The 24,369-nt window shown below is 38.2% G+C and overlaps 1 protein-coding gene across 1 annotated transcript in view; it reads left to right on the top strand.

The window, feature by feature from the left end:
• HGF (hepatocyte growth factor) overlaps positions 1-24,369 on the top strand; it is a 125,512-nt gene that overhangs the window by 50,540 nt on the left and 50,603 nt on the right. Inside the window, exons 7-11 of the mRNA XM_075855074.1 lie at positions 3,029-3,147; positions 5,065-5,230; positions 16,144-16,271; positions 23,829-23,931; positions 24,192-24,325. Coding sequence (XP_075711189.1) covers positions 3,029-3,147; positions 5,065-5,230; positions 16,144-16,271; positions 23,829-23,931; positions 24,192-24,325 — 650 coding nt within the window. The remainder of the gene's footprint in view (positions 1-3,028; positions 3,148-5,064; positions 5,231-16,143; positions 16,272-23,828; positions 23,932-24,191; positions 24,326-24,369) is intronic.

Below are 24,369 nucleotides of genomic sequence, written 5' to 3'. Positions count from 1 at the left end.
ATCTATCTATCTATCTATCTATCTATCTATCTCATATCTCCTATTCTATCTATCTATCTATCTATCTATCTATCTATCTATCTATCTATCTATCTATCTATCTATCTATCTATCTATCTATCTAATATCTATCTATCATCTATCTATCTATCTATCTATCTATCTATCTATCTATCTATCTATCTATCTATCTATCTATCTATCTATCTCATATCTCCTATTCTATCTATCTATCTATCTATCTATCTATCTATCTATCTATCTATCTATCTATCTATCTATCTATCATCTATCTATCTATCTATCTATCTATCTATCTATCTATCTATCTATCTATCTATCTATCTATCTATCTATCTATCATCTATCTATCTATCTATCTCATATCTATCTATCTATCTATCTATCTATCTATCTATCTATCTATCTATCTATCTATCTATCTATCTATCCATCTATCTATCTCATATCTCCTATTCTATCTATCTATCTATCTATCTATCTATCTATCTATCTATCTATCTATCTATCTATCTATCTATCTATCTATCTATCTACCTACCTACCTACCTACCTGTCTGTCTGTCTGTCTGTCTGCCTGCCTGTCTGTCTGTCTGTCTGTCTATCTATCTATCTATCTATCTATCTATCTATCTATCTATCTATCTATCTATCTATCTATCTATCTATCTATCTATCTATCTATCTATCTATCTATCTATCTATCTATCTCATATCTCCTATTCTATCTATCTATCTATCTATCTATCTATCTATCTATCTATCTATCTATCTATCTATCTATCTATCTATCCAACCGTTCTTTCTTTCTTTCTTTCTTTCTTTCTTTCTTTCTTTCTTTCTTTCTTTCTTTCTTTCTTTCTTTCTTTCGATAAAGTCAAAATAAAGGACCACCAAGTCTTCAAACCAATTTTTCTGTTTCTGCTTGCAATCTAAGATCTATTGGGGCTGACCTTAAAGTACCTGTACCTTCAGATATCAGCGATTTTAAGATTTAGATTTACCATGTTTGATTTTATTGGCATATATTATGGTTTACCTTCCCAAGATAAGGAAAATAAGTGGTGTTTGGCAGCTGCTTATCTCCTCTTCAATAGTATACAATCCATAACTTTATATGGCAGCTTGGTGATTAGCAATGCAGCATAAATTAAAAAAAATAAATCTTTGTCCTCATGTCGTCATGTGGCTAATACAGTATAAAAACAAAAACAAATATTCAACCTTTGTGTCAAGACTGTAATCACATTTGGTTTTTGAGCTCTAGATAATATATGTGAATTTATTTATTGCAAATTTTGGTTAAACTGGTTTATTATGGTTTATTACTTCTGTATCTATACTGATTCCCATAATTATAAAGTTCGGCAGAATATATTGGTGCTGAGTAAGGAACAATAATAATTATGTATATTATTTGCCACTGCAATCTTACAAAGCCATATTTAAAAGCATAAGCTCAGAGTCTTATAGAAATCTAATTTAGGCTTCATTCACATCTGCGCTAAGGCTCTGTTCCGACGTTCCGTCTGAGCTTTCCATTGGAATAGAGCTCTGACAGACACAAACGGAAACCATAGGTTTCCGTTTCCATCACCATTGATTTCAATGGTGACGGATCCATTACCAATGGTTTCCGTTTGTCTGCGTTGTGCAAGTGCTCCGTCATTTTGAAGAATGAATAACGTAGTCGACTATGGTATTGATTCCGTCAAAACAACGGAACCCTTGCACAACGGAGACAGACGGAAACCATTGGCACCGGATCCGTCACAATTGAAATCAATGGTGATGGAAATGGAAACCTATGGTTTTCGTTTGTGTCTGTCAGGGCTCTATTCCGACGGAAATCTCCAATGGAATGTCGGAACTGAGCCCTAGCGCAGATGTGAACGAAGCCTAACTCCCCAATAATTCACAGTTTGGAGAATGACATTTTATTCATTGTCGTTATCATCTGTCATTAAGTTCTATATGTTACACGTCCAATTTAGAGTAATTGGGTTGGGGCAGGTGGTACGTCAACAATTGGTGTGGGCAGCTTTTTGGTTAGATGTTTATTTTATGTGTATTTTTTCATAAATTTTTATTTCACATTTTTTTTCGTTTACATTTTTTGTTCGGGTCGGTTTTCAAAGATCAGACCAGAATTTTGGGGACTTTATTAATTTTTTTATTTATTTTTATACTATATTTTTTTGTTGTAGTGGAAATCTGCCCTGTTTCAGTGGCAATTGTCACTGCTAGGTCTGACCATCGTGTGACCAATATCTACCTATTCTATATTGAACGCTCTTTATATGAGAACAGGAAAGACAGTAGCAGTGAAAACTGCTTCTGTCTTGTCTCCAAAGTTGGTCCCCAGCAGTAAGCTTAAGCCAGCACCATAAATATACATTGGCACAGGTTTAAGGACCAGGACCTTGCTGGGCTATTTTTATTTTTTATTTTACAAGGGGGAGAATTTTTGTGTTTTTATAACCCTTTAACTTCTTAAAGACCACCCTCTGTAAATTTATTGTATGGCAGGCAGACTTTAAGCTGTTAAGGGGCAATACTTATTAGTAAAATGGTCTTTCTAGAACTTTTTTCTATTGTTTGCTTTATAGTGAATATACTCCTATAAAACAGTTATATCTTGAATACCATCGTGATGTTTAATGTATTTCACCATATGACATTGACCTTTGATTCTAATATTTTAATGCATGATCGCTATGATTTTAACAAGAAAAAAAAATAATAAAAGGAATGATTTAAAAGAAATAATGACCTTAATCCTCCTAATGCCCAAATAACAAGCAGAACATTACAAATCTCATTACCAGTTGAAAGGATGGGCTTTCCTCCTGTTATCATCAGCTTCCCTAATGAGTTGAAATACCATGCTGTGTATTTGAAACCCACACCTAATTGGGTGCTTTAAGAATGAAAGGTGATCTGGGTCTGTCAGTCTTCTTGGATGACACATAAGTATTCTTTTTTTTTTTTAAAACTGCCTTTCCAGATATCCTAACAAGGGTCTGAATGATAATTACTGCCGCAACCCTGATGGCAAGGCGAGACCATGGTGTTACACGCTTGACCCTGACACCCCGTGGGAGTTCTGTGCAATTAAACCCTGTGGTGAGTAGTAACCAAATATATCCTACTGTGTGGCTTATTTTATCTTTTTTAGCATACCAGACTGCCAATATACTGAAATAATTTTCGTTTAACTTTACCTGTAAATCTTCAGATTTAAACATATTTTCTTCCAAAGAATTTGAATTACATTTTCTTTCTGGCCTTGACTGGAGATTATAGAGATCAGTAGCACGCCTAAACTGTTGAATATAAATAAAGTATAAGAATAATAATGAGTAATGCAAAATATGTTTACCTCCATAGGCTACGTTACGTATTTTTGCTCCATATACTTGTTATCCATGACACTAACTGTACAGTTTATGAATTAAAACTTTTAGCCAGGAATTTATAATTCTCAGGTTCTTTCATATTAAAGATACATAAACATAAATAAGAAAATTGATTTAAAAAAAAGTTACACTGTCCCTAAATGATTCTCTATTGTAGACCTTGGCCCTTTTATAAATAATCCTGACAAAGAGATGGATCATCCTGTTGACAGTGAAATATATACATCTTTGAACTTAAGCAGAACTTTATAATGTAATGTCAGAAAGTGACTGAAGTATAATAATCTCAAACAGGTTTAACTTGAATATATATGTATTTTCACACAGCAACACTAATTTTTGGCTGTTCATGCTGTACTGATGTATATATTATATATAGTAACGTGATTATAGGAATATATGCCTTTCTTATTAGCTAGACTGTGTGTTGTCATTTGTTTCTTCATATGAGTCATTGATCCACTGCTGTATTTTGCACAGAAAGAAAAGTTTTCAAATATCCTATAATGGTTTTCTCAGTTAATAGAGGGGATCCTGCGTTCAGGATCCTCATCTGTTAGCGAGAGTAGAGAACAGCTCCAAAGATCATTATCTGCTCGGGATCAACTAGCACATCTGTACTTTACATGGACATCACATTGATTTCAATAGGAACTGTGTGGTGCTTCATTTGCCTATTGGCGGCACTGCAGGGGGATTGAACAATTGCTTCCAGGTTCCCACATACAGCTGGTCACCGGAGGTCCTAGCAGCACGGCCCCCTGTGATCAGTTTATTTTCAAGAGACCATTCTAACAAATAGGGATTGTACAAAGTGAGCATCCCCTGTAATTTTGTTTTTTATTATGAATTATTATGTTCATGTTATTTGCAAATAATCTGCATATGAAGGTCTATCAGCCACATATGTTATATTTTAAATGAGATGCACTGAAAATACAACACTAATGACAAACATATTTTTCTCTTTGGTCTTCTGCAAACTACAGGTATGGAAAGGTCTTAACCCCACTAGTCAAATAATGCATTGTTACTGGACCATTACAAATAGAAATAACTTATGAAAGGGTTAAAAAAAACTGCTAATATCTGATTATTTCAAAGAGAAAATTCTCTTTAAAATCTAGACAAAGTCAACATTTTTAAATAAATATTAAGAACTTTATTGGACTATGCTGTTAACATTTTCCAGAAAAGAATGGCACTTGATATAATATCCAGTAAATGAATACACTGTAGAAATTATCTGGCATCCCTTAGAATAAGATTGCCAAAACAAATATCATAATACATCAGTAAATATCATGGATTATTATGTGAGCTTGTATACCAGATGTTTAAGTTTTAGATATGGGAACAGCTGCCCATTAGTTTAAATGGTATTGTGTCCTTATTTTGATTTGTTAGAAAGATTTGAAGTCTGATTGTGACTGAGGAATAAAGCCGCGTCAACCTAGATTTGGTCACCTCTCAGGTCACAGATTAGAGATCATCTTAATGCACTAGTGTCTCTCATTGTATTACAGAATAGCAAAATAAGTGTTCTACCCTCAGTAAATACAGTGAACATAGTGAAATTTAACATAAACTGAGATAACCCTTTACTACTGATGTTATATTTCAGCACACAGTATCATCGACCCCACTAATATCACAACAGATTGTGTAAAGAGTCACGGAGAAGGCTATCGAGGAGGTGTGAGATCAACATACAATGGCGTTGTCTGTCAGCGGTGGGATTCCCAGTTTCCACATCAGCATAAATTTACTCCAGAAAACTACAAATGCAAGTAAGAAAATGAGTTATATAATTCAATATATAACTATTGTATCTAGTGTGCAGCTTATTCCTATAATACCGCTAAGTCAGATGGTTAATATTCACCGAAGCATGTTTACCAAGTACAGGAGAGTAGCTATAGAGGGTGGAGAGGTAGCAGTCGCACCCGGCCCAGGTGCTTAAGGGGAGCCTTATTATACATGGCACATGGTAGGTGGAGGGGCCTTTTTCTTGGAGCTCTGAGCTTCAAGCTATACCTCTGACCTAGTACTTCTGTTGGCGCATATACTGATGAGGATTCCACACCAGAAGGTTCTGATACCATTATATCCTGTTTGAGGTTAAATTTCAAAAGTAAATTGTGATATAATTATATTATTTTACATAGATGTTCCTCAAGTCTAACCTACTGACTTGTAGAGGCTGTCCTTTTTGTAGGATTCCCTCATTTCCAGCCATAGAGAATGCAAACACATTTTATGAGTCAAGAGAGTTGCTGTAGGTCATAGCAAAGAAGAACTCAATGGGGCAGATTTACTATTGTGTCTTGGTTGAATTGGTAAATTAGGGAAATTGTTCGATCCAATTTAGTTCTTTCTATCCAGGTTCATTACACAGAGATAGACTGATTACAATCACACCTGCATGTTACTGCTTGTATTCAAGATTTATTGAACTATAGATCATTTTACAGCAGTTTATGTAGCCAGAAGGTAGTTGACATGTTTAAGACAAATTAGATGACTCTTTTTAATGGTCCCACTTTTGCATAGATCTTCATTCAGACTGTGTTCCCTTACAATACTTGAGAATGCTTAGTATTTCTATTGCTTGCAGAATGTTTTGCTTAACTATATGCTTGATAACCATTAATGTACACAGTTTACACTCGTAAATACATACCTAAACTGAAGCCAAATGATCACAGAAATTGTGTAGTTCAAATAAACATTGATTCAAATAATATTTTAAAACTAGAGAGGAAATATTATAAACTAGATAAATAATGCTCCACATCAGATATTCTTATCATTTTCAGAAGACAGATCTCCGCTGTAGATAGCATCGCACCCCCCCCCCCCCCCACTGTAAATAGCGCCACCTGAACTGACTCTAGGAGCAGAATCCTCGGTATCAGATCGCACTGGCCGGGGATTCCGCTTCTAGACAGAGCCCCTGACGTCACTGTCCATTTGAACAGTGACATTAGTGGCATTATCTAGGAGCGGAATCCCCGGCCAGTGCGATCTGACACCAGGGATTCCGCTCTTAGACTCAGTTCAAGTGGCGCTATTTACAGTCGGGGGTGCAATGCTATCTACAGAGGGGCGGGGGTGGGGGAGGTTTTCTATCTGCAGGGGGGTGGCACTATCTACAGCGGGGATGGAAAGACGGCGGGGGCTCCCTCAGAGGGGAATCCTTGGCCAGAGCGCTGGCCAAGGATTACGATGCTGGAGGGAGCTTATGTGGCGCTATTTACAGAGGGTTTTGCGGGGGTTGTGGGTGGCACTATTTACAGTTAGGGGTGTAATACGGGGCTCTCAAAGCCCCGTCACACATGAGAGTGAAGCGCTGCTTAGACTAAAGCAGTGCTGCACTCATTAAACCCCTTCCAGACTGCCGACGTCTATACACGTGCTAACTGTACGGGGCATCGGCAGTTAGAACGTATATAGCCGTATGGCAGTCGTGAAGGGGTTAAAGAAATATCACTCTATCATATCTTGTTTTATTTTATTTCCCAAAATAATAATAATACAATATATATTCAGTACTGCTTAAAGGGGTTGGACAGAGTTAGAAAAACATGGCTGCTTTCTTCCAGAAATAGCCCCACACCTATCCATGGGTTGTGTTTTAGATTACACAAAGGAATGGGGCTGAGCTACAATACCACAAACAATATATACAGATTAACTCCTGCTACAAATTCAGAAAAGGGGCTAGATGCTATGAGGTAAAGCATACTCCCTAAGTAACAATAAAGGCACTCCTGTTATATACATTTTTACACTGGAGAGAGAAGAGGAGCTTAGGAGCCATGTATTAAAATATAACTTTATTGACACATAATAACATACATACAAACTACTTAAAAAGGTACAAAATTGACAAGAGGACACTGTTACAATTCCAGTAAGAACACATTGTAAACAGACTACCTATAACATATGGGGAAAATTATCAAGTTCTCAAAAAGATGACTATGAGGTATGGGTGGTAAACAATGTAAGAAGCACTGGTTATCATGCCATGACACAGTGTCAGTAATGCTTACTGGTATGCAAGGATATAATAACGTGCTAATGAATAAATCGTTCAAGTGACAAATGCAGCCACCCTTTCCCTCTGTTAGTAGAGAGTCTTACCCATTAGTGGTTAGTAGGAGAGTCTGACAGCCATGCACAGGACCCCTAATACCACAAACAACCAGTGGGCAGGTGTGGCACTGTTTTGGGAGAAAACAGCCTGTTTTCTTTTCTAATACAGTCAAATGTTTTATGGGAAAGCCACGCTCATAAGTTTTTGGCAATACAGTCAACTTCTATTTTTGACATTCAAGCTTCATAAAACAGAACAGTCTGGTGAATTACTCTACTATAACTTAATTGTTTGAATAGAAAGAATAAGTTGTGTCCTTTGAGTAAAAAACAGACATGATGTTATTATTAGCCTGCTCAATATTGGGCCGCTTAATGAGTTTTGGCTGTGGAAGAAATATTGCACAACGTTGTGCAATATTGTATGTGGACCCAAAACCACAGATTAAACACATAAGATATAGTAATATTATTGGTGGAAATATAAAACAGGGGGCTTATTCATGGGCAGGTTTGCTGATCATGTTGAAGAGTAAACCTCTCATGAAATGGTAAGCTTATCTATTGTGAACGGATATGCACCATGGTTACTTTATGTTTTTAAAATTTGAGGAGCAGTACTAAAGCATCAGCTGGTAATTGTGTAACTGTTCAATTTTCTATAATGTGTGGTTTAAATAGTTGTGCCTTTCCCAAAAAAAACAAAAAACTACGTTTTCTTGTTCCACTTTGTACTGTAAGGTTCATTTACAAGCAGCAGCCAAGACATCTATTTTATTTCAATATATTTGATAGAAATTTTTAGATTTTGTTTACCGTTTTGTGGTTATTTTAATTTAAAGGGAATTTATAGTACATTTAATTTCAAATTTAAGTATGTAGAGAATAAATAATGTGTTTTCAATTTTTTAAATGTAGCTATTTATTTCTTTACTGACAAAATACTTCCTTGGGGCCGCTACATAGGAGGCACACACATTCTTCCTGCAATTTCTGCATAGACAGTGCAGCAGGGTGTTAGGTTAGTAAATGAAGGTTAGTAGACAGAAAAAAGTCCTTAGATTTAGGGCAGATACACACGAACGTTGCGTTTTTGCGCGCGCAAACAACGCTGCATTTTGCGCGCGCAGAAACCATTTGACAGCTGCGTGTGTCATCCGTGTCTGATGCGTGGCTGCGTGATTTTCGCGCAGCCGCCATCATAGAGATGAGACTAGTCGACGGCCGTCACTGTCCAAGGTGCTGAAAGAGCTAACTCTTTCAGCACCCTCGACAGTGAATGGCGAACACAATATCGCAAAACCTGTAGAAAAAAAAGAAAAAGTTCGTACTTACCGAGAACTTCCCGGCCGTTGCCTTGGTGACGCGTCCTTGGTGACGCGTCCTTGGTGACGCGCCTCTCTTGACATCGGGCCGCACCTCCCTGGATGACGCGCCAGTCCATGTGACCGCTGCAGCCTGTGCTTGGCCTGTGATTGGCTGGAGCTGTCACTTGGACTTAATTGTCATCCCGGGAGGTCAGACTGGAGGAAGAAGCCGGGAGTTAGCGGTAAGTCAGAACTTCGTTTTTTTTTCTACAGGTTCATGTATATTGGGATCGGAAGTCACGGTCCATGGTGCTGAAACAGTTTAACTCTTTCAGCACCATGGACAGTGACTATCTCCTGACGTCGCGTACCGATAATTTTTTTGCCTGGTTCGGCCAAAACGAGTTCGGCCGAACCCGGTGAAGTTCGGTTCGCTTGTCCGGCTTCGCTCATCGCAAAGACACTCCGTTTGGATGTTCGGAAACAGAAAAGCACGTGGTGCTTTTCTGTTTTCATTCATCCTTTTCACTGCTGTTGCGCGAATCACGCTCGTCCCACGGAAGTGCTTCCGTGTGGTGCGCGTGATTTTCACGCACCCATTGACTTCAATGGGTGCGTGATGCGCGAAATACGCAGAGTTATTGAACCTGTCGCGCTTTTTGCGCAGCAGACAAACGCTGCGTAAAAAGCACGGACTGTCTGTACTGCCCCATAGACTTGTATTGGTCCATGCGTGCCGCGTGAAAACCACGCGGCCCGCACGGACCGAATACACGCTCGTGTGAATCCCCCCTTAGGCTGTCTTCCCACACAACGTAAACACTGCAGAATTTCCGCAACTGAATTGTGTGCGGAAATTCCGCAGCATTTACAGTAGCAGCAAAGTAGATAAGAATTTGCACGTCTTTGCCACACGTTTTGGCAAAATATGCAGAAAAGTTGTGCGGAAAGTGTTCAGCGGTGCATGACATGCTGCGGATTCTGTGCAGAGATGCTAGATGTTTGGCCCATGGACTTCAATAGGGAGCATCAATTCTGCACCAAAATATGCAAGTTCAGTTTTGTACAGCGGTTACTCACCAGAAACAATGTATAAAAAAAATTCTGGAAATCCGCAGGTGCACATATACTTTACTATTATCAATGCTTGTCACTTAATCCGCAGGTAAAATCTTTCCGCAGCTTTTTGCGCAGCAAAAACGCACTATTTGCTATGGATTTCTGTGACTGAATTACCTGAGGTTATTTTGAGATTCTCCTGCTTATGGGAGCATACCCTAAGGCCGGTTTCCAACAGGACGGATATGCTGCGTAAAAACCATGCAGCGTATCCGACCTGGAATCCGCAGTACATTCCATCTGAAAACCGCACCACCAAGTGGTGCGTTTTCCGGACTGAATTTCCGCTGTGGAAAGCAGCGCTAAAAACCACTCATACTTACGTAGTTCATTGATAAGGCGTGTCGCCATAACAATGACCTACGTAAGTATGAGCGGTTTTCATCCGGCCTCCCTGGATGGGGCTGCAGCCCATGTGAACACTGTAGTGGCGGTCACATGGGATGTAACATCATCCCAGGTGGACGGCCTTCGACGTCATCCAGGCTGGCCTCCAGGGATGATATATCTTCCCATGTGACCGCTGCAGCGGTCACATCGGAGCAACGTCATCTCAGAAGGCCAAACTGCAGTAAGGAGGAGAGCGTTCTGGGTAAGTATGATTTTTTTTATTTTCCGTAGTTGCGATTTTTGCTGTGTAATCGCTGCAAATAAAAGCCGCTACACTGGGCTTTCTGTTGCGGGTTTTGCATCCCCATTGAATTCAATGGGGAAAACCTATAAAGGAAAATCAACAAAAACACACCATAAATTGACATGCTGCGGAATTAAATTCTGAACTGCAGGTCAATTTATTAACGTTTACTCTGCATGGGCATGAGATTTTCTGAATCCATCCACTTTGCTGCTACTGTAAATGCTGCGGAATTTCCGCACAGAATTCTGTTGCGGAAATGCCGAAGCGTTTACCCTATGTGGGAACCCAGCTTAAAGAGGCTCTGTCACCAGATTATCAAATCCCTATCTCCTATTGCATGTGATCGGCGCTGCAATGTAGATAACAGTAACCTTTTTTTGTTTTTTTTTTAACGATAATTTTTGGCTAAGTTATGAGCAATTTTATATTTATGCAAATGAGCTTTTCTAATGGACAACTGGGCGTGTTTTCTCTTATTTCCAACTGGGCGTGTATTGTGTTTTTAGCAACTGGGCGTGTTTACTTCTTTCACTGCACAATCACACTGTTCTGTGGATCATGCTGGGCTGGAACAATGAGAAGTGTATGACGCTGATTAGTCACTGATTGGTCAGCGTCATACAATCCTCTGTACAACACCCAGTTGGTAAAAAGTAAAAACACGCCCAGTTGTCCATTGAGAAACTCATTAGCATAAATCTAAACTAGCTCATAACTTGCTCAAAAATTATCGTTTTTCAAAATAAAAACCACTGCTGTTATCTACATTACAGCCCCGTAGGAGATAGGGCACTTATAATCTGGTGACAGAGCGTCTTTAATAGTCTCCAGGAAGAGATACAGCACTGCCCTTTCCTCAGAGATGCACAGAGTGGCAGGAGAGCTGCATATAGAGAATTATCTGGGTGTATAGTGTTTCTACCCTGGCTTATCTAGGCAATAGAGCTGTCATGAATCATTACATTTCTTAATAATTAAATTATTTTGCGGACAGTCCCAATATACACAGCAAAGCCAAAAAGTAAGCATAAAAAAACAGGAAATGTCAAATTATACTGTGAGCTCCAGTGGCAAGTGTGAACATTTTTAATTTTTTTTTATTTTGAAGTGTTGCTTTAGAGAACCATATAAATAGGAATTGAAAGAGGTTCCAAAGTTTAAATAAAGTATGTCTTAAAGAGGCTCTGTCACCAGATTTTGCAACCCCTATCTGCTATTGCAGCAGATAGGCGCTGCAATGTAGATTACAGTAACGTTTTTATTTTTAAAAAACGTGCATTTTTGGCCAAGTTATGACCATTTTCGTATTTATGCAAATGAGGCTTGCAAAAGTACAACTGGGCGTGTTGAAAAGTAAAAGTACAACTGGGCGTGTATTATGTGCGTACATCGGGGCGTGTTTACTACTTTTACTAGCTGGGCTTTCTGATGAGAAGTATCATCCACTTCTCTTCAGAACGCCCAGCTTCTGGCAGTGCAGATCTGTGACGTCACTCACAGGTCCTGCATCGTGACGGCACCAGAGGCTACAGTTGATTCTGCAGCAGCATCAGCATTTGCAGGTAAGTAGCTACATCGACTTACCTGCAAACGCCGATGCTGCTGCAGAATCATCTGTAGCCTCTGGTGTCGATGTGTCCTCGCTCGTCTGACACGATGCAGGACCTGTGAGTGACGACACAGCGTGATCTCTGGAGAACATGCTGTTTCTGCACTGCCAGAAGCTGGGCGTTCTGAAGAGAAGTGGATGATACTTCTATACACAACGCCCAGCTAGTAAAAGTAGTAAACACGCCCCGATGTACGCACATAATACACGCCCAGTTGTACTTTTACTTTTCAACCCGCCCAGTTGTACTTTTGCAAGCCTCATTTGCATAAATACGAAAATGGTCATAACTTGGCCAAAAATGCTCGTTTTTAAAAAATAAAAACGTTACTGTAATCTACATTGCAGCGCCTATCTGCTGCAATAGCAGATAGGGGTTGCAAAATCTGGTGACAGAGCCTCTTTAACAAACAGGTATGTTCAGTGCTCTGCTTTTGTAGTATACCATGTTCAGAGGCTGCTACTTGTAGAATGTATCCATTTGTTTACCAATTTATCTTACTAGGTAGAGTCTCTGCCTGTGGAACGTTCACGCAGCTTATACAAAAAAAAACCTCTGTCGGCCTAGTCTTACTATACTTTTTTCTATGGTAACTTTTTGGGCTGGTCTATTATATCCTGGAAATCACACAGTTGTATGAGCCTAGGAGAAAACGTTTAAGTTAAAACTCCACCAGAAGTGGAACAATTTAAAGCATATTTCTCACATTTTATTATACGTATGATGTTGCGCCAAAATATAACTCATTGCTTCAAGAAGAATTTTACTCATGCATATCATTTTTGCCCCAGTGGAGTTTATAGTTTTATTTCCTACCCCATGAAAACTTACAGATGCTAGGTCCTTTTAATGAGAAGCAAACGATCATGTTAGTTCAGTACGTGCTTGGACAGGACTATGGAAAAATTAGATATAAAGGAAAGCAAGAAGAAAATTTGGAGACTTCATATCTATCTATCTATCTATCTATCTATCTATCTATCTATCTATCTATCTATCTATCTATCTATCTATCTATCTATCTCTCTCTATCTATCTATCTATCTATCTATCTATCTATCTATCTATCTATCTATCTATCTATCTATCTATCTATCTCATATCTATCTATCTATCTATCTATCTATCTATCTATCTATCTATCTATCTATCTATCTATCTATCTATCTATCTATCTATCTATCTATCTATCATCTATCTATCTATCTCATATCTATCTATCTCATATCTATCTATCTATCTATCTATCTATCTATCTATCTATCTATCTATCTATCTATCTATCTATCTATCTATCTATCTATCTATCTATGTATCTATCTGTCTGTCTGTCTGTCTGTCTGTCTGTCTGTCTGTCTGTCTGTCTGTCTGTCTGTCTGTCTGTCTATCTATCTATCTATCTATCTATCTATCTATCTATCTATCTATCTATCTATCTATCTATGTATCTATCTATCTATCTGTCTGTCTGTCTGTCTGTCTGTCTGTCTGTCTGTCTGTCTGTCTATCTATCTATCTATCTATCTATCTATCTATCTATCTATCTATTTCTCTCTCTCTCTCTCTCTCTCTCTCTCTCTCTCTCTCTCTCTCTATCTATCTATCAGAATAAATTGAAAAATAACATTTGTTTCACTAAGGAAAAAACATCTATCTATGTATATGAGCAATGAAAATGATTTAGTCTCCTAAGCATGATCACTCCATCATCATATAACCCTATGACTGCTTCCTGTGTTATAAATCAAGAAGCTTGACAAGGTGAATGTAATTTTTTTTTATGGACAATACACGTAACCCGAGATTCTGAAACTGTGGTGCTAGGTGTGAAAGTTTTTGGTATCAACAAATTTTGAAAGGAAAATTAGTCATACCTTGAAAATGAGTCATGGGCTACAAGCCACATCACAAGAGCAAGATCACTACTTTATAGATATGTTGTATGAGTATACAACGTATGTTATAAATAATATGCATTCCTGGAGGAAGAGTAGCAGTCTTACTGAGCCATAACAATATAAATAGCAGAACAGAAAACTGATCATATTCAGACATCTAAGGGGAGCACAGAAAGCCACTAGTTTATTTCATTGTTCAGCTCATACATCATATTAAAAGCTATGGTAGAGAGTGAGTGAGAAGGCAGCTGAATGCACGGTGTCCATTGATGACGTGTAGTTGGATTTATATTTTATTATATTATTGGCACATTTATTTTGTTACTATGCATACAGTATCTAGACACATAGTGAAATATATTCTACTTTTGTCTGTATAGATAGTAGACTGTTGAGTTGCTTGAAGCAAACTACATGTTATCCTGGGAAAAGGTTATGCTAATAAATACATCTCACTTTATCTTACCTTTTCAATAATTAAGTGTTTCTGAATCCACAAGAGGTGAATGTGTGATCACAGAGATTTATGCTAGATCATTTTCAGAAACAAGTCACAGTAATAGTATAATATTTCCGAAATGAGTCAAAAGTCAGGAACGTAACCCCTTTTCAATCCCCTGGTGCCGCACAGCGACCTATGTATCTGTCAAGAGGAGGAATGCATTTCAACATAGATAAATGTATACAGTACCGGATTTAATATTCAGAAGTCTGTAGACTCCGCCCATCAAGTAGGCCACGCCTTAGGTAGTGCATGGCTTTCAAATGTTTGTCTGCTCTTACAATATAAAGCAGAACATTGTGGTATGCTTCTCACAACATCTAGCACCTTCTGCAACCTTCCGTTTTTTTTCTTTATTGATGGTTGTAAGCATGAAGATTTCAATTTTTTTTTTTTTTCTTTCCCGGGCCTCTCTGAGTTATTTTACCTTGTGAATTACCAGAAATACTTAAAATGATTTATAGATTCTGACATATGAACACAATTACGTTTTTTAATCTCCAAATCTCTTATCACATCATTACTTTGTAGAAAATGATACTGGCGTTGCATTAGTAGATGTTATACATAGATTACATAACATCCATCCACAGCATTTCAACCTAACTGTCTTGTTTATATCTTTGATTCTTTGAAGCAAGGATACTGCAATTAATCTTTGACATGTAGATTGTTCTTTGATTCTTTCATTTTTATTTTAAAAAAAAACAAAAAAAAAACTATTCTTCACAATGGCACACAAATAACAGTATTGTATGACATAAACCTACTTTTGGTATTAAAAAAAAAAAAAAACACTGAAATTGCTCCTTTGCAGTTTACATGAGTGGTAATTGCCGTATTGAAAGCAGTTCTTCGCTTATGTGTAACACGCACATTTTTAACAGTGCAGAAAAAAACAATAACGCTGGGTCTATAATAATAAAAGTCATACTGTGAAAGCGTCTAAAATAGGGAAAGTGTCTGAAATACGGAAATTAGATGGTGAGTTGTTTTGGGAGACAGGGACTGATATAAGCGATTTAAATCTGTGCACAGGGCTATAGAATAAGAGTAATATAAACACAACATAGCAAATGTGTTTACTGTACTATTACCAAGCAATAAATAATTTATATACTAAGGGGAATAAAGCTGTACATCACTTCAGACAATCGAATGTGTATAGTGTAGCCCAATGCAAAGAATGGATATGTTGAATTTTTGCCCAGTCCTTTGTTCCACAAGGAGATAAGCAGGTGCCAGACTCCATATCCTATAGTAATAAATATGCATGCTTGGATCTATTGAGTATAAAATGTTATGGTAGGGTTTTGTTCTTGGGCTGACTTTGTAATCTAATTAAGGTGAAATGGTATTCCGAAATATTGTTTTGATAAAAATATATTACATATTTTAAAAAACTATATCTGCTTGGTTTTTAATATAGACTTTTTGTTCTCCGGTTACTAAAAATAAAATACATTTGTTGATATATTTATACCATAGTCAGGAAAATAATACATTTCTATATGTTAAACCTCTTTTAGGGATCTGAGTGAAAATTACTGCCGAAATCCTGATGGATCAGAGTACCCATGGTGCTTCACAACAGATCCAAATGTTCGTATTGGTCACTGTTCACAAATATCAAAATGTGAAGTCTTTAATAATCAAGGTAACTGAACCTTTCCATTGTCATTCTTCATATGTTATGTACAATGTAACAGTTTTAACAATTAATATAACATACAGTATATAACACTAAACTGTTTCACAACATAAATAATGTCAAACATCATTGTTAGATTAAAAAAAGATAAGATAACAAATTAAGGAACTACTGCAGTTCTCTGTCTGGTAAAAATATAATAGAGAATAGTTTTGTTTGCAATTCTTTCATATTTTCTGTAAACTACCCTTACTTGAAGCTCCAGTTCAAATATATAACAAACTTGACAAATACATATGTCAAATACTATTATTAACCTTATTAGTTGATGTTACAACGTACCGTAAATTTATAGCGCTGACGGTAGGTTCTGCACATTGCCATAAATGTACAGCACAAGATACGGGCACAGGAACTGAGCCTGCCCCATCAACAGAAGGTGTCAGTTGTAATAAACAGCGGTCATGCCGCTGCATCAGCCGTGATTAGAGGTTGCTCAGATTCTGACTATTTAACCCCTCAATGGTGACCGCAGCATCTAAGTGGTTATACTTAGGGAGGATGCTTTTTCTGTAACCCTGTGTCTGCCCCTGGAATTCAATCATAGGAAGCCAATAGGTTGGACATGGCTATATGCCTACAGGAGTATTACAATGTATTATATTAACCCCTTAATCACATACCATGTTCATGTATGTGGTAGCGGTTATAGGGAAGTATGGAGCATGCTCACGGGCTGAGCGCACTCCATGCTTAACGGGTGTACAGCCGACAGCTCACTGCAACTGGGGGAATCCGACATCACTTTGATTCCAGGCCATTGACCCCTTCCGATGTCATGGTCAATCGCGACCACGGCATTTAAGGTGTTAGAAAGAAGGTGGTGGCCATCTTCGACAGCCCATTAGCCCCCATGACACAAAGGCCCCTAGGTTGAGGTCCAAACACTGAGACCCCCACCAATCGCTAAAACTAAGCAGCTGAATCACTCGTGTGAGCGCTCAGATGCTTCGTGTCTGTTCGGCTTTTTCCGGAAATAAATGTATCGGTGTATGGGCTTATAGACTTTCTATTGAGTCCGTACTCCGATACATTCATTTCCGGAAAAAGCCGAACAGACACAAAGTGGCTGAGCGCTCACACGAGCACTTCAGCTGCTTCGTTTTAGCGATTGATGGGGGCAGGGCCGATTCTAGCTTTTCTGCTGCCTGAGGTGAAAATTTAAATGGCGCCCCCCAGATTTTGATTGACATCCCCCTGGCTGTTCTAAATCACTAGCAGCCTTCTTTAACTCTTGCGGATGCGCCGTTGACTTGTACTGGCAAGCGCTGTGCAGCCGGGCAGAATACACCTCGCTGCACGGTGCGTGCCCAAGTAGTACTAGGCAATGGTGCATCCGAGAAGTTGGAGGAGACTGGAAGTGATGTATAACAGCCAGGGGGATGTCAACCAAACATGGAAAGGTTTGTTTAGAGGCAGGACTATGTGATTCTTCAGGATAGCAGCATCGCCCCATGACCCTTTAATGAGTAATTAGCATATAGTGTGCGTCATTATAAAAGTTGATTTTATAGATTTTGCTGCATCTGAAAAAAACATACAAGGAAATGTTTGGAAATATTGTCAGGTCATGTATTACCGCATGGTGGCCGTTCAAGGGGTTAAAACTACCTGACAGGTTCCCATTAAATATACAATAAATTGAAAACAATTCTATCTGCCCTGCAATTTTGTTATTATAAATATATTCTATATAATTATGGCTCCAGAACTAAGATCTTACATATACGGCTCCAGAACCTAGCTCAATACATTTATATAGCACCAGAACCAAGCTCAGTACATATATACAACACCAGAACAAAGCTCAGTACATATATACAGCACCAGAACAAAGCTCAGTACATATATACAACACCAGAACAAAGCTCAGTACATATATACAGCACCAGAACCAAGCTCAGTACATATATACAACACCAGAACAAAGCTCAGTACATATATACAGCACCAGAACAAAGCTCAGTACATATATACAGCTCCAGAACCAAGTTCAGTACATATATACGACCCCAGAACAAAGCTCAGTACATAAATACAATGCCAGAACCAAGCTCAGTACAGATATACAGCTCCAGAACCAAACCCAGTACATATATACAGCATCAGAACCAATCTCACTACATAGATACAGCACCAGGACCAAGCTCAGCACATAAATACAACACCAACACAAATACAGCTCAATTTAGTGCAAACCCTGCCGTATAGCTTTGTACGGTGTAAAACTACAGTTCCCAGCATGGACCGAACAATGGCATGGATATGCTGGGAGTTGCTGTTTCACAAAAAAACGAGAAAAAAAATCATACCACCCATCATCTCGCTGCAGATCATACAGTGACTACATTACTTATTAGAGGCAGAATAAACATTTACATTAAGTGACTCACCGGTGACTATCTCAGATTCTAGTTGTTCTTTTTCTCTTTTCTTCTCCATCCATTCCAGACCTCTATGACGACTTCTCCCGGCCACGGCCCATTTCTCCATTTCTGCAGTTTGCCTCTCAGATGTCTTCAGCGTCTCACTTTTCAAACATTTCTGCACCTATAAACGAAGATAAAATTCTCATGATGCCACACACTACGCCATAAATATAAATATAATAGTGCCATACACTGCATATCTAATTATAATAGCACCATACATTGTCCCTGATTATAATAGCACCATACACTGTCTCACACACACAGTGCTCGCTGTATATAGTGCCCCCATAGAGCCCACTGTCGATAGTGCCCCCCATAGATCCACCTGTAGATAGTGCCCCTGTATATAGCTTTCCTGTAGATGATGCCCTACATATAGCCCCTCTGTAGATAGTGGCCCACATATAGCCCCCTGTATACTGTGCTCCACATATAGACCCCCTGTACATAGTGCCCTACATATAGCCCCCTTTAGATAGTGGGCTACATATAGCCCCTCTGTATATAGTGGCCCACATATAGCCCCCCTGTAAATAATGCCCACATATTTCCCCCCTGAAAATAGTGGCCCACATATAGCCCCCCTCTATATACTGTCTCACGTATAGCCCCCTGTATATAGTGCCCCACATATAGCCCCCTGTATATAGTGGCCCACATATAGCCCCTGTATATAGTGCCTCACATAGTCCCCCTGTATATAGTTCCCTACATATAGCCCCCCAGTGTAGATAGTCCCCTAGATATAGCCCCCTCTATAGATTGTGCCCAACATATAGCCCTCCCCTCTTGCAGATAATGTGACGCACACTTTTTAATGAAAAAAACAACTTTACATACTCACATTGATCCTGTTCCTGTGCTGTCCTGTGTCAATGCAGACCTGCTCTCTTCTCAGCAGGTCTGCTTAGGCTGAACGATGCAAGCGACACGATGATGTAATCGTGCCGCTTGCATCGTTGAAAGGCGCTGATTGGCAGGGCAGAATGACTTACCCCGCCAATCAGCACCTTTCAATAACGGTAGTGGTGCGATTACGTCATCATGCCACTAGCGTCGTAACAGAATGACTTGCCCCGCCAATCAGCGTCTATCAACAATCGAAAGATGCTGATTGACAGGGCAAGTCATTCTGCCCTGCCAATGAGCATCATTGTAAGGCGCTGGTACAATTAGTGCAGGAGGGGGTGGCAATGGCTGGTTTCAGTGGCGCCGCCACCCCTCAGAGAGGCAGCTTCATTCTAGCGATTGGTGGGGGTCACAGTGCTCGGACCCCCACCAATCAAAACTTCTGACATGTCACTATGACATGTCAGAAGTTTGTTAAACGTTAAGTTACCCTTTAATAGGAGCCTGTCAAAATTGCGATATACTGCAATATATTAGTATTGCAGTATATAGTGGATCGCTGGTTCAAGTCCTCTAGGGGGACTAGAAAAAAAAAGTTAAAAACAGTTAAATAAAGTTTATTTAATGTATAAAAAAAATATTAAAAAAAGTGAAAAAAAACCTTTTCACATTTTTTTTCTTAGACTAATGTTAAAAAACTGGGATTGCTAAATCCGTAAAAAGTCCAAACTATTACAATACAATGTTATTTAACACGCAGGATAAATGGCATAAAAAAATTAAAACCACCAAAATTGCTGTTTTTCAGTAACCTTAGCTTCCAAAAAAATTACAACTCGCCCCGCAAAACGTAAGCCATTACACTGATAAATTAAACTTAAAAATAAAAATTTATGGGTATATATAAATAAGTATGCATGTATGTATGTATATATATATATATATATATGTACGTATATATATATATATATATATATATATATATATATATATATATATATATATATATATATATGTATATGTATATATATATATAATATATATATGTATATATATATATATATATATATATATATATATACACATTACAATTCTACTAGTTTACTAAGCCCTGCTTTTTAAGGCTCTATTCACATCTGCATCGGAAGCTCTTTTAGTAGCCTACGTCACATTTCCAGACAAAAATGCCTGAAGAAATGGTGCAGCATGCTGCGCTATTTTTTTCCAGTAAAACGACGGACACCAATGAAGGAAACCTGACAAAACCTAAAAAAGTCAATCTGGCGGATCCGGCACTTATGTTTCTTTCATGTGAATCCAGCCTTAGAAGAACATACAAAAAATTAATAGATGATTAAACTAAATGCTATTTTTTTGCTGCATTTACGATCCCAGTAGCTCGTTTTAGCTGGAGGCTTGAGTTTGATGAGCGTGAGGGAGGTCACAGTAAATATGACAAGCATGAGATCTGAATGTGTGACTGTGATGCAATAGACTATGTGAAGTAATTTATTACCCGGAAAACAACAGAAGGAAGCAATATATTTATTTGTATCTGATTAGGATTTTTACTTAAAGAGGCTCTGTCACCAGATTTTGCAACCCCTATCTGCTATTGCAGCAGATAGGCGCTGCAATGTAGATTACAGTAACGTTTTTATTTTTAAAAAACGAGCATTTTTGGCCAAGTTATGACCATTTTTGTAATTATGCAAATGAGGCTTGCAAAAGTCCAAGTGGGTGTGTTTAAAAGTAAAAGTCCAAGTGGGCGTGTATTATGTGCGTACATCGGGGCGTTTTTAATACTTTCACTAGCTGGGCGCTCTGATGAGAAGTAACATCCTCTTCTCTTCAGAACGCCCAGCTTGTGACAGTGCAGATCTGTGACGTCACTCACAGGTCCTGCATCGTGACGGCCACATCGGCACCAGAGGCTACAGTTGATTCTGCAGCAGCATCAGCGTTTGCAGGTAAGTCGATCTTACCTGCAAACGCTGATGCTGCTGCAGAATCAACTGTAGCCTCTGGTGCCGATGTGGCCGTCACGATGCAGGACCTGTGAGTGACGTCACAGATCTGCACTGTCAGAAGCTGGGCGTTCTGAAGAGAAGAGGATGTTACTTCTCTTCACAGTGCCCAGCTAGTAAAAGTATTAAAAACGCCCCGATGTACGCACCTAATACACGCCCACTTGGACTTTTACTTTTAAACACACCCACTTGGATTTTTGCAAGCCTCATTTGCATAACTACAAAAATGGTCATAACTTGGCCAAAAATGCTCGTTTTTTAAAAATAAAAACGTTACTGTAATCTACATTGCAGCGCCTATCTGCTGCAATAGCAGATAGGGGTTGCAAAATCTGGTGACAGAGCCTCTTTAACTCTAGTAGAAGGTAGAACCTGAGAGCAGTGGATAAAAAAATAACTATATACTGATCAGTGGGCGCCGACTGAAGGGACCTACACAATGACCAGAACTAAGAAGCCACAGTCCTTTTAGTATTTATTACACCAGGGAATTACAGTTTTCCCTACAAGTGGGGAGTTGCACTGTGCAGGGGAAAAAAATCCAAATGGGGTGCTGTCCTTTACTAGTGTTGTGGCCCCTTTGTTCTATTAATGGCGACTCCAGAGGTCTGACCCCCACAAGTAACTTATGGAGAGGAGAAAACCGTTTACATACTACTATGCTGACAGGAGCTAAAAACAAAGGCCCTAATTTACAAAGCAGTTTAAAGCAGATTTTGGTGTAATCTGCGCCAAAAAGAATCTTTAATAATTTTGGCACATATCACTTCAACTACTTTACTAATGTGGAAAAAAAATGTATACTCCTTGGTTTTGTCTAAAAAAAAATAACTCATTTAAGTATCCAGCATGTTATACAATACATTTTCATCAATGTACACGTATAGAAGATCTGCTTTGGTCATTGAACTATTTCTTCTGTGCACTGTGATCACTTTCTGAGCCAAAGTATTTCAGTAGACTATTCTGCAATTCTATGAAAACAATAGCTAGCAAGTTATTAACCAAAATGACAAACTCCTCTGCATTGCCAAACTAAACCCTGATACATCTGAGCAGGTTTCTTTGTAAATACCTAAAAATTGTGCCCACTGAAGCCTAATAATAATAATAATAATAATAATAATAATAAAAAAAAATCATCAATGGTTGGTGGTTGGTTCCAAATTTTGATGCAACATCAGGATTGAATTACTGTGGTGATCTAGGACTTGGATGACCATTGAAGAATGAGTTGGATAGAAATATTCAGTATATTTTGTTTAGGAGAGGAAACAGAAGCATTTTTGAAGTGAATGTTAATATGCCTATGATGAGAGACATGCGTCAACATGGACAATAAAGGGCAGTGCTGCAGAGTAAAAAGGAGAAGAGGTGAAGAAAGGTTGATCAATGAGACATAGTGATACATTTACCAAATGCTAATGAATATAGGATTTACGACTAGACAGTACAACATTAGTTCACTAAGAGGAAGCATTGTTGACTTGTCTTACTATATTCGTAAGCCATGAGTATTTAGAACTAGCATTCTCCACACTCATGTATGTTAGGTTGGTTACCTTGACTTATATAGAATTTGGCAACTATGTTTTGTAGGAGTATGGACCTTGAGCATGGAATCAGCAGGAAAATTAATTGAAAGGGTTTGTCTCATCACAGACAACCCCGTTAATGTTGTTTAGGCTTGGGTTATTGTAATCTTCGTTCTGATACCATTGATATTTCACATGACTAGTACCGTGCAGTATTTTTAAGCTAATCATTATGAAATGGAGTGGTTTAATATTACTCTACATGGCAAATTATAAGAATACTTGCAAAATTTATTTTCAACACTTTTTGTGACATAACTCCTACAGGATTTACTTAAAGCTTCTCCTCCCTACATATCAAACTGTTGTATACAAATCACTACAGAACAAGATTTTTCTTTTCCAGATGGCTTTTTTTTCCATTATAATAAAAAGAACTTTAATCCATTTGTATATTTATTCAGCCTTTTGGTCTCCTTTTTAATCAAAGACTTGTTTGGTTTTAGTTGTAAAGCTTTTTCTCTTTTCTTTTGTGTAAAGTACAAACCACTGGAGCAGCTGCTACTGAGTCTTTACTGTTTGCCTTTGGGTGGGAATTTGTGGCAGCCTCTGTTTTTTCTGATTTTCTTTGCTTAAATATATATTTGGTATTTTCAGAGTGCTACTATGGCAATGGCATCACCTACAAAGGGACTATATCTAGAACTCGATTCAGGCTTCCATGTGCCATGTGGGAGAAAAATATGGTTGACGTACGAAGGTTTGAAATTATTATATTTTCCATGTATTAGAACTCAAAATTTTAAACCGAGTAAAATTATATTTGAATTCATGTAAATGATTATTCTTTTTAGCTTATTTTATTTGTACATGGCTATGATAATATATGGATTTTAACACAATATAATTTGTGCTAAGAATTTGTAAAATACCTTGCTGCAGAAATATATATATATAGTTTTATTAATTGCTGCAATTAAGTAACTTTTCACGAACTAGGTACTCTTTGTTATATCATAGGCATACATTCCGGGAGCCAGATGTTTCCATACTTGAAAAAAATTACTGCAGAAACCCTGACAATGATGCTCATGGACCTTGGTGTTATACAGATAATCCCAGAATACCCTGGGACTATTGTCAGATTTCTAGATGTAAGTATTGTATTCACCTTTTGAGCAAGTGAATAGCAGAAGGA

This window comes from Rhinoderma darwinii, chromosome 3 (genome assembly GCF_050947455.1).
Source record: "Rhinoderma darwinii isolate aRhiDar2 chromosome 3, aRhiDar2.hap1, whole genome shotgun sequence".
Lineage (NCBI taxonomy): Eukaryota > Metazoa > Chordata > Amphibia > Anura > Rhinodermatidae > Rhinoderma > Rhinoderma darwinii.
The sequence above is the reverse complement of the archived record's forward strand: the minus strand, read 5'-3'. Positions and strand labels throughout refer to the sequence as shown.